The 12793-nt window shown below is 43.4% G+C and overlaps 1 protein-coding gene across 4 annotated transcripts in view; it reads right to left on the bottom strand.

Annotated features, from left to right (window-relative positions):
* Positions 1-495: 495 nt before the first annotated feature.
* Positions 496-12793, bottom strand: part of LOC128880061 (dystroglycan 1-like) — a 35122-nt gene continuing 22824 nt past the window's right edge. For 3 of the 4 annotated variants that reach the window (XM_054129734.1, XM_054129732.1, XM_054129735.1), the window contains exons 2-15: positions 12428-12783; positions 11862-12071; positions 10814-10942; positions 9786-9911; positions 9186-9557; positions 8949-9107; positions 8014-8478; positions 7025-7578; positions 6615-6810; positions 6369-6530; positions 6060-6296; positions 5795-5984; positions 5042-5719; positions 496-4839 (exon numbers count right to left, since the gene is read on the bottom strand). In XM_054129734.1, coding sequence (XP_053985709.1) covers positions 4616-4839; positions 5042-5719; positions 5795-5984; positions 6060-6296; positions 6369-6530; positions 6615-6810; positions 7025-7578; positions 8014-8478; positions 8949-9107; positions 9186-9557; positions 9786-9911; positions 10814-10942; positions 11862-12071; positions 12428-12733 — 4008 coding nt within the window. In that variant the 5' untranslated portion in view covers positions 12734-12783 and the 3' untranslated portion in view covers positions 496-4615. The remainder of the gene's footprint in view (positions 4840-5041; positions 5720-5794; positions 5985-6059; positions 6297-6368; positions 6531-6614; positions 6811-7024; positions 7579-8013; positions 8479-8948; positions 9108-9185; positions 9558-9785; positions 9912-10813; positions 10943-11861; positions 12072-12427; positions 12784-12793) is intronic. The other variant, XM_054129736.1, reaches the window with a different exon arrangement.

Genomic DNA, 12793 nt, shown 5'->3' with positions numbered 1-12793 from the left:
GCTCTTTGTAAAAACGAAACATGTATCAGTGAAGCGCATGCAAGTACATATGGTATACCATATGCGAGTTGCATGGCCCCGCAATTTCAAGTTGAATAGAAATGTTTTTCGATTCGAACGCAAAACATTTAGAAAACAGTTGTTATAGCTTATTTTGGAATTCTAATAGCTTACCAAGTCGTTATATGTAGATTAGATATTTTCAGACAAAGAATTCAGAGACAGAGATCGATAAACAAATTAGGAGTCAAAGGCAAGAGTGAAAAACTTGATGTACTTACAATTATGCAGAGGTGGAGAGGTGGTCACTACTCTCCATTTCAGTGTAAACCCTCTATGAAATAACATTCAGAATCAAATAAAAGGCATAGTGAAACCGTTGGAAATCATACCTCGGCTCACTTGGATCAGATCCATCGTTGCGAAATTAAAGAAGAATTTTCTTCCAAGTGACGAGCGCGATATTAACGCTTACAATCAGAAAGAAATGCCGGCTATCCTAAAATGGCTTTATTAACTCCTTAACTTTACACATGTTTAATATGTAGTACTTGTCAGAGATATCTGTATACGTGTGATATTACTTCGATATTCCTTTGTTCGTTATCGGCCTCATCATCGCTCGAGGATGATCGCGAGCAAGCGCGTTTATCTTTCGCTCGGAATTGGACGCCTCGACCGATGCGAACTGCAAAGAACGTTTCTTCCCTTCGATTTGTTACGCTACGGCAAACAAAAATAATTTGAAAATCCCAGTCAATATGTATTCTTATACATATATAGCGTTGTGTGTGTGTGTATAAGAAATTCCTATGTGCGACACCGCGCCGCAATCGTATTTCCTCGTTTCCAGTGGAACATTTTCGTTTGCTTTAATCGGGAATCGGGGTCCAACTTGCATTCTCTCTTACTTTCACATTAGTCCAACGATTCTTAACCATTCGTTCTCTCTTTCTCGCTGTTTTTTTCTTCTTCTTCTTTTTTTTTTTTTTTTTTTTTTATATACAAAATACTTTCGAACAACTCTGACAAGTTAAACGAAAATTCTCGTCTTGTTACACCTCAAAAACATCTGTTTGTCTCTCGTCCTCTTTCGACTCACCATCTTTACACGAATGTGTCCCGGTCTTATTAAATATTGTACACATTTATCATACATAATTGTCATTGTTCTCTTCTTGTTTGTTCGTTTTGTCACGGTAACACAATTGCAGCGGTTGTGAGTTACGCGTTAGAGCGATGATATGATTAAAAGCATGATATCGAGTGTCCTTTCTTATCGCAGCGCGTAACCAGGGTTCGGGGGAGATGCCTAACTAACTAATCGTACGTAAGTAGTCCTCACGTGTTCGCGGAGCTTGCCCGCGACTCGAGCATTTCGTACAAAAAAAGATATCGAGGTTAGCGAAGCTCGAGCGCGGTTACCTCCTGGACCGTGTCGCTTCAATTTTCTTCGGGAGGAGCTACGCTAAAACGTTATACAAAAATAGAAAATATTTCCGAGGTTTCGCTAGTCGAGTAAATACCAGAGATGGACAGAATTTTGTTTGAATAACAGACAACGAATACAAATTGCCGACCACTGAACCGACACTCGTTACTGATTAGTGATTATTGTTACGAATTGCGAGCAATCGTCGCCGATCTTTGACGTTACGCACCATTCCGATTGTTACTTTTTCCAAATTTCTTACTTTGATCAGAATTTTGTCCATCTCTGTCGAGTACACGGAAATGGGACATAATTCGTCCAAGAATGAATGGTAACGTGTTACATTCTTTTCTAGACCGTTTCATTTTTAAGTAAATTGAGTAGTAAGATGTGATCCGTACGATAATAAAACTCCGAATTATTAGCCAGTAAACGGTTCATTGTATGAATTTCGTTTCGTTTCGTTTCGTTTCGTTTCGCTTTTTCATTACTTGTGTATGTATCCGTAAATGTATTAATTTATTAGTTTGAGCTAAATACTTTTTCTTGAATTACCGATTTCGCGTACATTATACCTACGATAGAGAGTTAAAAGAACGAATAAACGATAAAAACTCGTTGTATTATTTTCAGGGACGTCATTATTCATTTGTACACATAAAAACAGATATTACGAGATATCATCAAAGGTATGTAGAAGATTTTCAAAGGTACAGTTGAGCAGACACATAGTTGATGAATTTTCAAGCTCGATTTTCTGCCAAACGAGGCGTGGTATGAATCAATTTTATTTCGCATTTCCAAATCGATTCGTTACGAATTATATCTCATCCCGTATTAGTCACGGATCAACGTAACGCTTCCGTTTCATGGATCAAGTGTATTTCGTTGGGTACACACTGCGATAAACAAGGTGCGATGAAAAAAGATTTGTCGTGTAAATATACTTAAATTTTCTACATTATAAAGATGTGAATTAATAGTAATATATTATATCGTAATTTAGCTTGCATACGAAACGTCCATTTATCATTCTACATACACAATCATCATCGTTATCATCATTATTATCATTCATACGAGTTTGTAGGAGTGACCCCAAATTTGCAGATTCGTTGACTACCTGTCTTTGTCAAGCGAATGTAAAAGGAGCCTTCAAATTCGAGGTGCGCAAAAGATATCGTTTCTCTTTTTTCCTCTCGCATTTCCTTTTCATCAAAAAATATTAGGAAATTATCGAGATGTTGAAAAAACGGCGTACGCATATACCCGTATCGTACCTAGAAAACGCACTTCGAATTACGTAAAAGTCTTGCAACAGAGCATTTGACGAGATACAAAATCATTTATAAAACACGTGTATACATGTACCCTATGCAAACGGTATGGGTCAAACTTTTTTGTATACATTATTAAACGGGTTTCTCGTTACCTTATTCTCCACCTTTTGTCCACTCTCTCTCCATTCTTCGTTAAATAAGTATCTTTTGGCTTGGTAACTATGTAAAAGTTTAAATTAAATAACTTTCGTCCTCAACGTTTCGGGTAGTTTTAAAACGTATTCAACATACACCTTAAAAACTTGTAAAAAGTTTTTCATCGTAAAATAAGAGTCGAATGCAAAATCTTACAGACGACAGTTACAGAGCGTTACAAAAAATAATAATAAAAGAAAAAAATTGTCAGATTGTGCGTAAAAAACAAACAGAAAGCTTTCTCTGTACAGTGTTACGTTGTGCAGTAAACGAAATAGAAGTAAAGGAAACGTAAATGCTATGACATATGTCTGGTAGCACTGAACGACATTCATCTAAGTTTTAATTACTGCAGACTCTCTATCGAACGACAATTAGGTAATGTACATACTTATATATATTGTTGTTGTTGTTATCATTATTATTATTATTATTATTATTATTATTATTATTAGTATCAGTATTAGTATTAGTATCTCTTCCCTTTTTTTTGTTATTCTGCATGGCCTACAGTGCCAATGGAAGCATTTTGCTGTCACGTTTGCAATGGCATCGCACGAACGAATACATTCGTTTAAGTTTTTTTTTTGAAATTCTCAGTTCTCTCTAAGATTAATTCTTTGATTCGATAACCGTTCGTCGGACGGGTTGATCATGATTTAATTCCGTCCATTGTTTTCCATATTCATTCTCGATTGACGAGCAGCTACCTCATCCGACGATAAGTTACGTTGCTTCTACTTTTTCTTCTCCTTCTATTAATACTTCGCAACTTCTGGTTTCTTTTTTTATCTTTTTTTAAATCATCTGGCAGTGTTACACGTTGTAGGTATGTTGTACGATAAGAAGATTCGTTTAGTCAATATTCATTGATACTTCGAGACCGTTTAACAACAGTTTTAACTGCGTCAAGTCGTAGAACCATACTACGCGTGGTTTGCCCTCGCGGCAGTATACTCTTATTGCTTACAAAAATGGCACTGATTACTGAAATATTTTACGAGTATCGTTGCTGTCCCCGAGCAACGTCACATCGGATCGAATACGTCGCCGTAACAATCGATGTATGTTTGGTTCTACCGGTAAACCTAAAACCTAAATCCGCTGAACCCGGTCTGGAGCAGTGAATCTTTTTCTCTCCTCTACAGTTTGAATTCGTTACAAAAGGCAACGCGTGATTTGTATCCCCATATTCCCTAGAAAAATTTCCCGTGAAATACAGAATCGATTGATAATGAAAAATTACGCACACACGCACGCACGCACGCACGCACACACAAAGTGGGGGGGGGGGGGGGGGGCGAGATATATTTTTCGAGGATCTCGTTGATGGGATCTCTCTTAAATTGTTGTATCTTACCGCGGCTGAACAGCGGCAAACGAACGATGTTGCTTATAGATAAAAACAAGTAAGTGAAATGAAAGAAAAAGAGAAAAAAAGAAAGAAATGAATTGTGCGACGCGCGATTTTGTTCAGCGTGTCCTCGCAAACGAATAAACGAATTTTCATCTGCGTGGTATATACCTCGATGATACCGGATGAACTAAAGCCTTACAGATTGCTGTACACGTTCCGAGATCCGCAGCTATCGACGTCAACGGCAAGCTGAGGCTTCGTATGGTAATTATTTTGGTTTTGCGTGTGAATTGGGGAGTCTCCGAGCATTGCTAGCATATATTTACGCGTGGGCGAATGAACCGTATTTTGTTAGGGGGGCACGTAGGGAGGTGGTTTCCTGTACGTCGGGGTAGGCTTGGGGCGATTCTGACGATTGGTGTCTCGGTTCGTGGCGAATGGCGGCGGCGGCTGATACGGTTCCTCCGAATTCTCTTTTGCCAACATAGGAACGTCTGCTCCGTCCTCAGTTTTTTGATATTCGGGAGGCGGTAGAGGTGGTTTCTCCTCCTTCAAAATGACCGGTGACTTGTTACCTGTAGCAAACAGAAAGATACCCTCGCGATCTTTTAAATTAGGCAATTCTTATCTATTAGGTATTATATAGCAAGTATTAGGTGTTGCAAGAACAATGAGACGATTATTCGACGAGTTGTAAATTGTAGCCGTAGTTGTAAACGAGTACCAGTAGTTTCGATCAATTTTCGAAAGCACGACGCCTAAACGCTATATTCTCACCCGGATCTGGTTTCTCGTCTAGCTCGTCCTGGAAGATCACTGGTATTCCCTTGCTACGGAAACTCTGCCTCTCGTCGTCCTGCTCGCTGACGCTCATCTTTCCGCTGCGTCTTCGTCTGTACAGTACACAGGCGATGATACCTGCCAGAACGAGCATCGCGGCTATGATTATAGCAGGAAGGACGAACGTGATAAGATAGTCGTCGTGGAAGGCTCCAACCGAGGTAGAATCGTCTACCGGTGGAACGTTGTTATCCGGCGAATGAACGTGGGTCACTTCGCCGACGCAAATGCCCATCGGAATCACCGTGATCTGTTTCACTGGGAATTTCTGACCCATAATCTCCAGAACCTCATCCGTGACGGATCGACGATCGTTGTCGTTCACCAGCACCGAGCGGAGTCTGGTCACCTCCTCGTGGGCGCAGTACGATGTGGGTAGAGTTCTGTTATGCCACGCGATCACTGTGCTCCCGTTCGATATGCTGTGCAACGATATCGCGCTGGTGTCTTTGTCTTGGTAGAGATCGCGCAGCTTCTCGACAAAATTACGTTTTTGTAGAGCTGAATGCGCAAACGACTCGTACGGAATGTCCAATGTCATCGAGAACTCGACCGTGTGGTGCATCAAGGGGGCAGGGTGGACGACTACGACTAGACCGTCGGTAGTGCTCGCGCCTGAAATGATTAAGGTTTTGTCGTCGAGCAAATTTCACGAGTAACTGTCCCAATTCTACGAAATAACCGTCTTACCGTCTTTATCGGTGACAACCAGTTGGTACTCTTTGCGTCCGACGTCACTGCGCATAGGCACACCATAGAATTCTTGATTCTTGTTATCGAATTGCAGCCACTCGTGATCTGGGATAGGCGTACGATCGATAGTCAAAAGCGACATCCGCATATTTCTGGCAGAACCATCTTCAACGTCGTAGAACGTGTCCTAAAATGTATCGTACGTTACAACGTTTAATTGTAACCGTTAATGGTTGTATTTCAAATGAATATATCAACATACTTCTGGCACTTTGAACACGAGAAGCTGGCCAACGGTAGCATTGACTAGGTCCACTTGGTTCCTCGGCACTGGCGAGATGTTGGACTTGGGTTCTTGAGTGGAAACTTTAGGCGGTTCTGGCCGACTTGTATCCTCGCACTGTCCGATACCTTGGTACACCACACGTTTCACTGCGATTTCGGGTTGAAGAACGTTTCTTAACGCGAAACTAGGATCGCCGTTCTTATCGATCAGAACCTAAATGTTTCTGATTAGATCGTTGGAAAACTTGGCCTTTACGAGATATAGCGTAACCGTAAAGCTACTTACGTTCAACAGATTATCGATATATTCCTTGGGACACTCGCTGCTTCTCGGCAGGCTGTCATTGGTCCAAGTGAAAATTGCTTGGCCGTGTTCGATATCCACCGATCGAACGGTGATGTGTCTCGTGTCGGTGTCGCCGTATACTTCGGCTATACTTCGGATTACCTGCAACAGAGTTATAGAGGGTTCGATTACAAATTTCCAGGAAAATATAAACGTAAAGTTTCGGAAAGACAAACAGATAGGTACTCTGAGCTCCCAGTCTACGTCGGTGGGGAATTCGGTGCGCTTATCGATCCTCAGATAAATACTGAACTCGTGGTTCACACTGCGACTGAGCTTATGCTGTTGCACGTGAATATCCAATCGATCGGTCACGTTTAGGCCTTCGCTGTCTGCAGCAACCAATTCGTACGTCCAGGTTGAAATGTCGTTCTCCAAGGGCCTGTTTGAGAACAATAACAAAGAAAAATATTATTTCCACTTGTTATCTTGGCTTTTCGATATAGCGACTTGACAAGCAAACGAATAATGTCGATATCGAATTTTTGGTAAAACAGTTTCTCCCCCGTGTACAGTTGATCCGGTTGCCAAAAGTAATCAAGTAATCGAGTAATCGAGTAAATCGAATTGTTCCTGGATCACGAAATATCACTTACAGTCCATAAACTTCCTGCGTGTTCCGATTGAACTGAAGCCAATGAGTCATCTTCAACGGTGCTCCCTGTAGATACAAATTCAGCCTCAGCCTCCTGGTGTCTCCGTCCTCGAAATCACTGAACGTGTCAGACGGTATGACGTAGCTCAACGGTTTTCCAGCGGTCACCGGTATCTTCTTCAGCCTTCTATCCTGTCTGGGTGGAGAGTTGCGAACTCCGTACTCTACGTTTTCCGTGGTTACCCTGGGTGATTCAGCGGTAACATTGGTCGTTGTCGGAGTGCTGGTTGTCGTGCTGGTGCTCATGCTGGCTATTGTGGTGGTTGTAGATGGAACCATGACGGTGTAGGTATAGGTGGTGGATATAGTGGGTGGCAATGTTTGTATCTGTGTTGTCGTTGGCATTGGTGTTGTGGTGGTGGGATTCGTGACAAGAATCGTTGACAGAGTACTGGTATTTGAGGCGATGAACGTTGTCGCGGGATTTGCAGGTATCGCGGTGGGTACTAGAGTAGTGGTTGGTTTCGTCGTAGGCACTGACGAGTGTTCCGTCGGCTGAAGTCAGAAAAAACATGTCTTAAAACTGAGAAAGAATCACTCGACCAAGTTTCGATGCGTCGAGGCACCGATCGGAACGCAGGGGACGACGCGACGCGACGCGTCGCAACGATGCACAGTGGATCACGCGCGTTTTATTCGTGCCTCTTTGTCGCCTAGCTGTATTCGTTTGGTCAGTTTTTCACGCATATACTCGTATGTATATCAATGTGGTATTCAACGAAAATGGCGAACTTTTGAAGAGGCAGGAGGTTTGACGACATGGCCCGTACACGCGGCTCGCGGTTCCACGTGCATCTCAAGGGTGAATGATTTCGGGTTCGTAACGACCTAATCCGTTGGCAAAGCGATAGACTCGTGAAATCAACTATAATAACTATGCGCAGCATGGACTATAATACAAATGAGAAGCACTAAGCATCGAAGCATTACCTCTTCCGTAGTGATATTCATAGCACCACCGTTGACGTCTGTCTCGGTTCTCTCGACGACGGTCGTGGGTGGTCCGACCGTGCTAGAATGAACAACGATTACCGAAGGAAAGTTGGCAGTGGTGGTGGTGATGGTTTCTGACATAGTTGCGGACGTGACGTTTATAGATTCGTTCTCCTCGTGTCTGGTGTTATCCGTCCACTCCTCTGTAGTCTCCGGTTGCGGAGGCTCTGTCGTCGACGGAACAATGATAGTCGATGGGCTACTTGTTGTTGTTGTTGTTGTTGTTGTTGTTGTTGCATTTGTATCGGCTGTTGTGGTAGTCGTTGTTGTGCTAGTGGTGAAAGTACCAGTGGCCGTTGACGGTGGTTGTTGCGTAGTGGTTGTCGAGGTTGTAGTCGTCGTGATGGTGGTGGTTGTTGTTGGGATTGTTGATGGTGGTGATGTAAGTTCAGTGGTTGTTGTCTGCGAAATCGTTAGTAGATGCGTTGTACGGCACGAGAAACTTGGTTAGTTACATTAATGAAGGGTAGAGCGTGGTAAGAGAAGATGGTACACAGCGATGGAAGAAGAAGAAGAAGAATAAGTTGTACGCAGCGGTCTCTCGGGCTTTCGAATCCTTCGAAAAGCCAAGTTCGGCGTACAGCGCTTTCTATACATCGATCGATACCGTCTAAAACGGCGCGGGATTGGCATAGGTCGGCATCGAACACGCAGTGTACCCACAGCTAGACTAATTTATGTAAGTATTTTAAGCGCAACGTTTCCCTTCAAGCGATTTGGCATGGCGAATCAAGGACAGAAATAAGAATTCTTAACGAAAGCCACTCGCAACTGTACGCAGCTGTATCTCCCATTTGAAAGATACAAAGTCGTGCGCGATGATGCGACATTACACGATCGGGCGAGTGTACTGTAATGTAACTGATACTTACGGTCGTAGACGTGTCTGTGTCTGTGTCTGTGCCCATATCCGTATCCGTATCCGTATCCGTATCCGTATTCATATCCGTATCCGTGGTGGTTCTGTTGACGGCATTTTCCGCTGTATTCGCCTGGTTCACCAATGGGATTCTGTCGTCGATCACTTCCGTCTGGAAGCACGTGTACGGTGTGTAGATATGTACATATATGAAAGAAATTATACGATAAATAAGTATTTTGAAACTCACGTTCCAATCGATAGACTCCTCTCCGTGATGGTGTCTGTGAGGGTGTTCCGGGCTAAAATGTTCTCTAGGAGAGTTCGTTTCTGGTACAATAGTCGGTTGCACTTGCGAGTCCTCGCCGTCTCCTTCGTCGTCTTCCTCCCCTCCATTCTCGTACTCGTAATCATCATCGTAGCCGTCGTAATCGTCGGTATTATCGAATTCTCCAGAGCCAACTTCCCTTCGATTCCTCAGTAAAGAGTTTGAATCTGTTTTGACGCGCCACAGCAAAACTGGATGCTGCATAACCTCGGCCAGTGTGCCATCCTTTGCTTGGTCTCGCAATCGTTTCACTAAATCCGTTTGATGTCTCCACAAGTGACCGTCGCAGCCGACCTGTTACAACGTTTCGATATCAAATTTCTGACTGGACCGCTCGTGCGCGTCAAAGACTTTGTGTTCCGTTTTTGTTCGCTATACGATAACTACGTGGAACACCTATCCACGTAGGGATCCAACGCAACGCAACGCAACGCAACACAACGCAACGCAACGCATGTATTGAATCGATCAAATGCTTGCAATCAGATGTTTAGACGAGAACGCGAAACCCACGAGACTCACCTGCCACTGTACAGTGGTGAAATGTTTTTCTTTACGGTGTTTCGAGTTCCCAGGCCCGCTAAGAATCACCGACGAGTCCATGTTCGAGCTATCCTTGGCACTTTCCGGGTGCATCGAAAACCCACTCTAAAATTCAAATCAAGGAAAATGAAACGATTAACAAAAACAAATGGTTCCGAGAATACTCGTCTCTGTAGACTTTGATTTACTTTGACTGCTCGATAACGCAAACGATATATATTTTCGACCTTAACATCGAGGGGGCTAATTCGGCGAGTGGAACCATCGAAAAAATACGAATATTTCCGATGAGACTGGACTAGATAATTCCATCGACTCGATCACGGAAACTAAATTTACGTAAAAAGAGAAATTTCGAATTTCGAATTTCGAATTTCGAGAGATCGGTGAAAAGTGTGGACGGAGGTTGTTTCGAGTCCGCGAACGAGGCAAAGCGATGCCGACTTGGTCAAAAAATATTTGATAAAGTTAGCTTGGTAGGTCCTTTACGACGCGACACTGACGCAGACGCACGCCAGAGGCCCAGTGCGTCCTGGCATAGAAGGTGCATCGCGAGCCTCGACATAATACTGCAAATTTTCAACTTAAAAAGTATCCCAGCGTTGAAACTCCTTTTCATTTCAGCGAGCATAAATTGGACGCCTTTGAGAGTGGCGTTTCTTTTTCCTTTTACCGCACCGAGGGAATTCGTAATTAATTTAATCGCAGCCCCACTACAGAGGAGAAGAAAACGCGTTATATCTCGACATCCTTCTAGCTAACTCGTTCATCTGCGAATCTTTCTCTCAGGGGAACCTTAAGATTGTCCGATAACGATTGTTAACAACTTCTTGTTTTTAATTTCCTTGCAAAGGTTAAAGTTTCTATGTATACGTTTCGAATATTCGGGAGATAAGTTGAAATTGACGAGACGAAACGTTAATAAAAGTACTTGTACGGGATTGACAAGTTCCAGGAGGAAATTGCTCGAGGATACAGCGCGGCTCTGGTGGCTGAAAATACTGTACCACGTGAAGTCCAAGGAATCCAGCGAGATTAGTGATGGTATTGACTCGGTCTGATGGTGAGAGATCGTCGAACCTCGCATTCAACAACAACATCAGAATCGTTTGATCCTCTCCTTCGTTGCAGTGCGTCTACAATCAGAAATGTGTCATTTCAGTGGCCAATCAACGTTTCACCAACGCAACGTAACGGTGTGAAATGTCGCCGTAGAATTGAGGCCGGTCTGCGGCGCAATGCAAAGACACGAGAGAAGCTGACGCATACCGCGCGCAAACTATCAATTGGCGTCAATCAACGGCGTCTACGAGACTAATTTCTTCGCGGGATTTAAATGTTGCATACCGATGTAATCGCGCTCAACGCGGCGCAACTCTGTTAACGTTAACAGCCAACTCTGTATCCCACGATACGCTTGCACGCGAGTACCAAACAGTTTCCTTTTCTTTTCTTTTTCTTTTCTTTACCGTCAACCCTAACATGCGATACCGTCTCGGTTTAATTTCGTTACACCATTGTATATGTATAGTTTTTTCAGCATATACCAACAATTACGCATACCGATTATTACGATAGACAAATCGATGTTATTGGGGCCACTTAATTATCAAACTTGCAAAAATTTGCTCGCACCCGATTAAAATTAGCAACGCGGCAGTCAAACAAGTCCGATTAACGTGCTAATCGATTTATCGTTACGTTAATAGCTCTAATAAAGGGATCTTAACTCTGAACTCTAACGATCAATCGTTCTGCCCTAAAAAAGGAAACAAGTCGAAGAAAGGCATGCGTTACTATACTATGCGTTACTGTTACGATCCATAAAGAAACAAAGAAACAAAGAAATTCGCGAAAGGTTCCTAAATGCTCGATCGTGACCACGGAAAAGTATCCAACTCGATAACAGATTATCGATCCATGAAAATCTAAATCGGAGATACCTGTTGTTCGTTCAGGAAACACTTGAACCGTTGCCAACGGAATATTTTCACCGCTACCGACAAGCTCGCCACGATATCTTGGCTAGGGCCAAACTTTAAATAAAAACTTTACCTTTCCATCTCTGTGCTTTAGTTCCTCGTGGTTCTCGGGAACGACCTGCACAACGAACAGGTCCTTCACGGTCTCGCCGTGCATTCCGATGGCCTTGATGCTCAATCGATGACTCCCCGCGTCCTTTTTCGACGGCACGCCCATCAGAGTCGACGCTGCGTCGTCCCAGTACAACCAACGCATCAGCTGCTTTCCGTTCGCGTCGACCAACTAACGATAAGTAATAACAGTTGAACACGATCGATCACACGACAAACATCAATTTACGAATTACTAAAAATTTACCGAATAATACCTACATACATTCGAAAATAAATAAATAGTAATTGGAATGAGCATTCTTTAATTTGTATACGTGCAAGATCGTACAATTTTACACGAGTTTCCTTCTTTTCTCATTGTTTGTTTTAGCTTGCTGGCTAGAAGGTGGCCGCCGAGGCAATAAATGTAATCCAAACGATACTCGCGAACGTGCAAGATCGGTACAGGTTGGTTGCTGGCCAACGTCCAAAATCGGAGGGAGATAGAAATGGAGCGAGCGTGGCGGGGTTGGTTCATTTCCTCACCTGATAATAATCGGCGGGCTCGACGAACGGTTGCCGCGGAATTCTCAGCTTAAGTACGTGTCCGACTGGGACGACGACGCGAGGTACGCTCCACAACCTCTTCACCTGGTGCCTGGAGTCGTGTGACCGCTTATGGTCGTGCCAACTTATCCTCGAGTCGTCCAAGCGACGACTGATGACGGTAGGAGCGGTGCTGCTGGCGCTCTCTTCGCCGACATCGTCGAACACCAGGTCGTCCTCCTGCAGGGTCAAGCCCAGCGCCAGAGGTAACAGTAAAAAGCTCGCGAGCAAATAAGGATTCTTCATGTTTCAGGGGAGATTGTTCCGGTCGCTGCTATCATATCATGCTGGCCAGTCTGAAAGGAA

This window comes from Hylaeus volcanicus, chromosome 7 (genome assembly GCF_026283585.1).
Source record: "Hylaeus volcanicus isolate JK05 chromosome 7, UHH_iyHylVolc1.0_haploid, whole genome shotgun sequence".
In the NCBI taxonomy this organism is placed as follows: Eukaryota; Metazoa; Arthropoda; class Insecta; order Hymenoptera; family Colletidae; genus Hylaeus; species Hylaeus volcanicus.
Note: the sequence above shows the minus strand (reverse complement) of the source record. Positions and strands in the feature narration are given on the sequence as shown.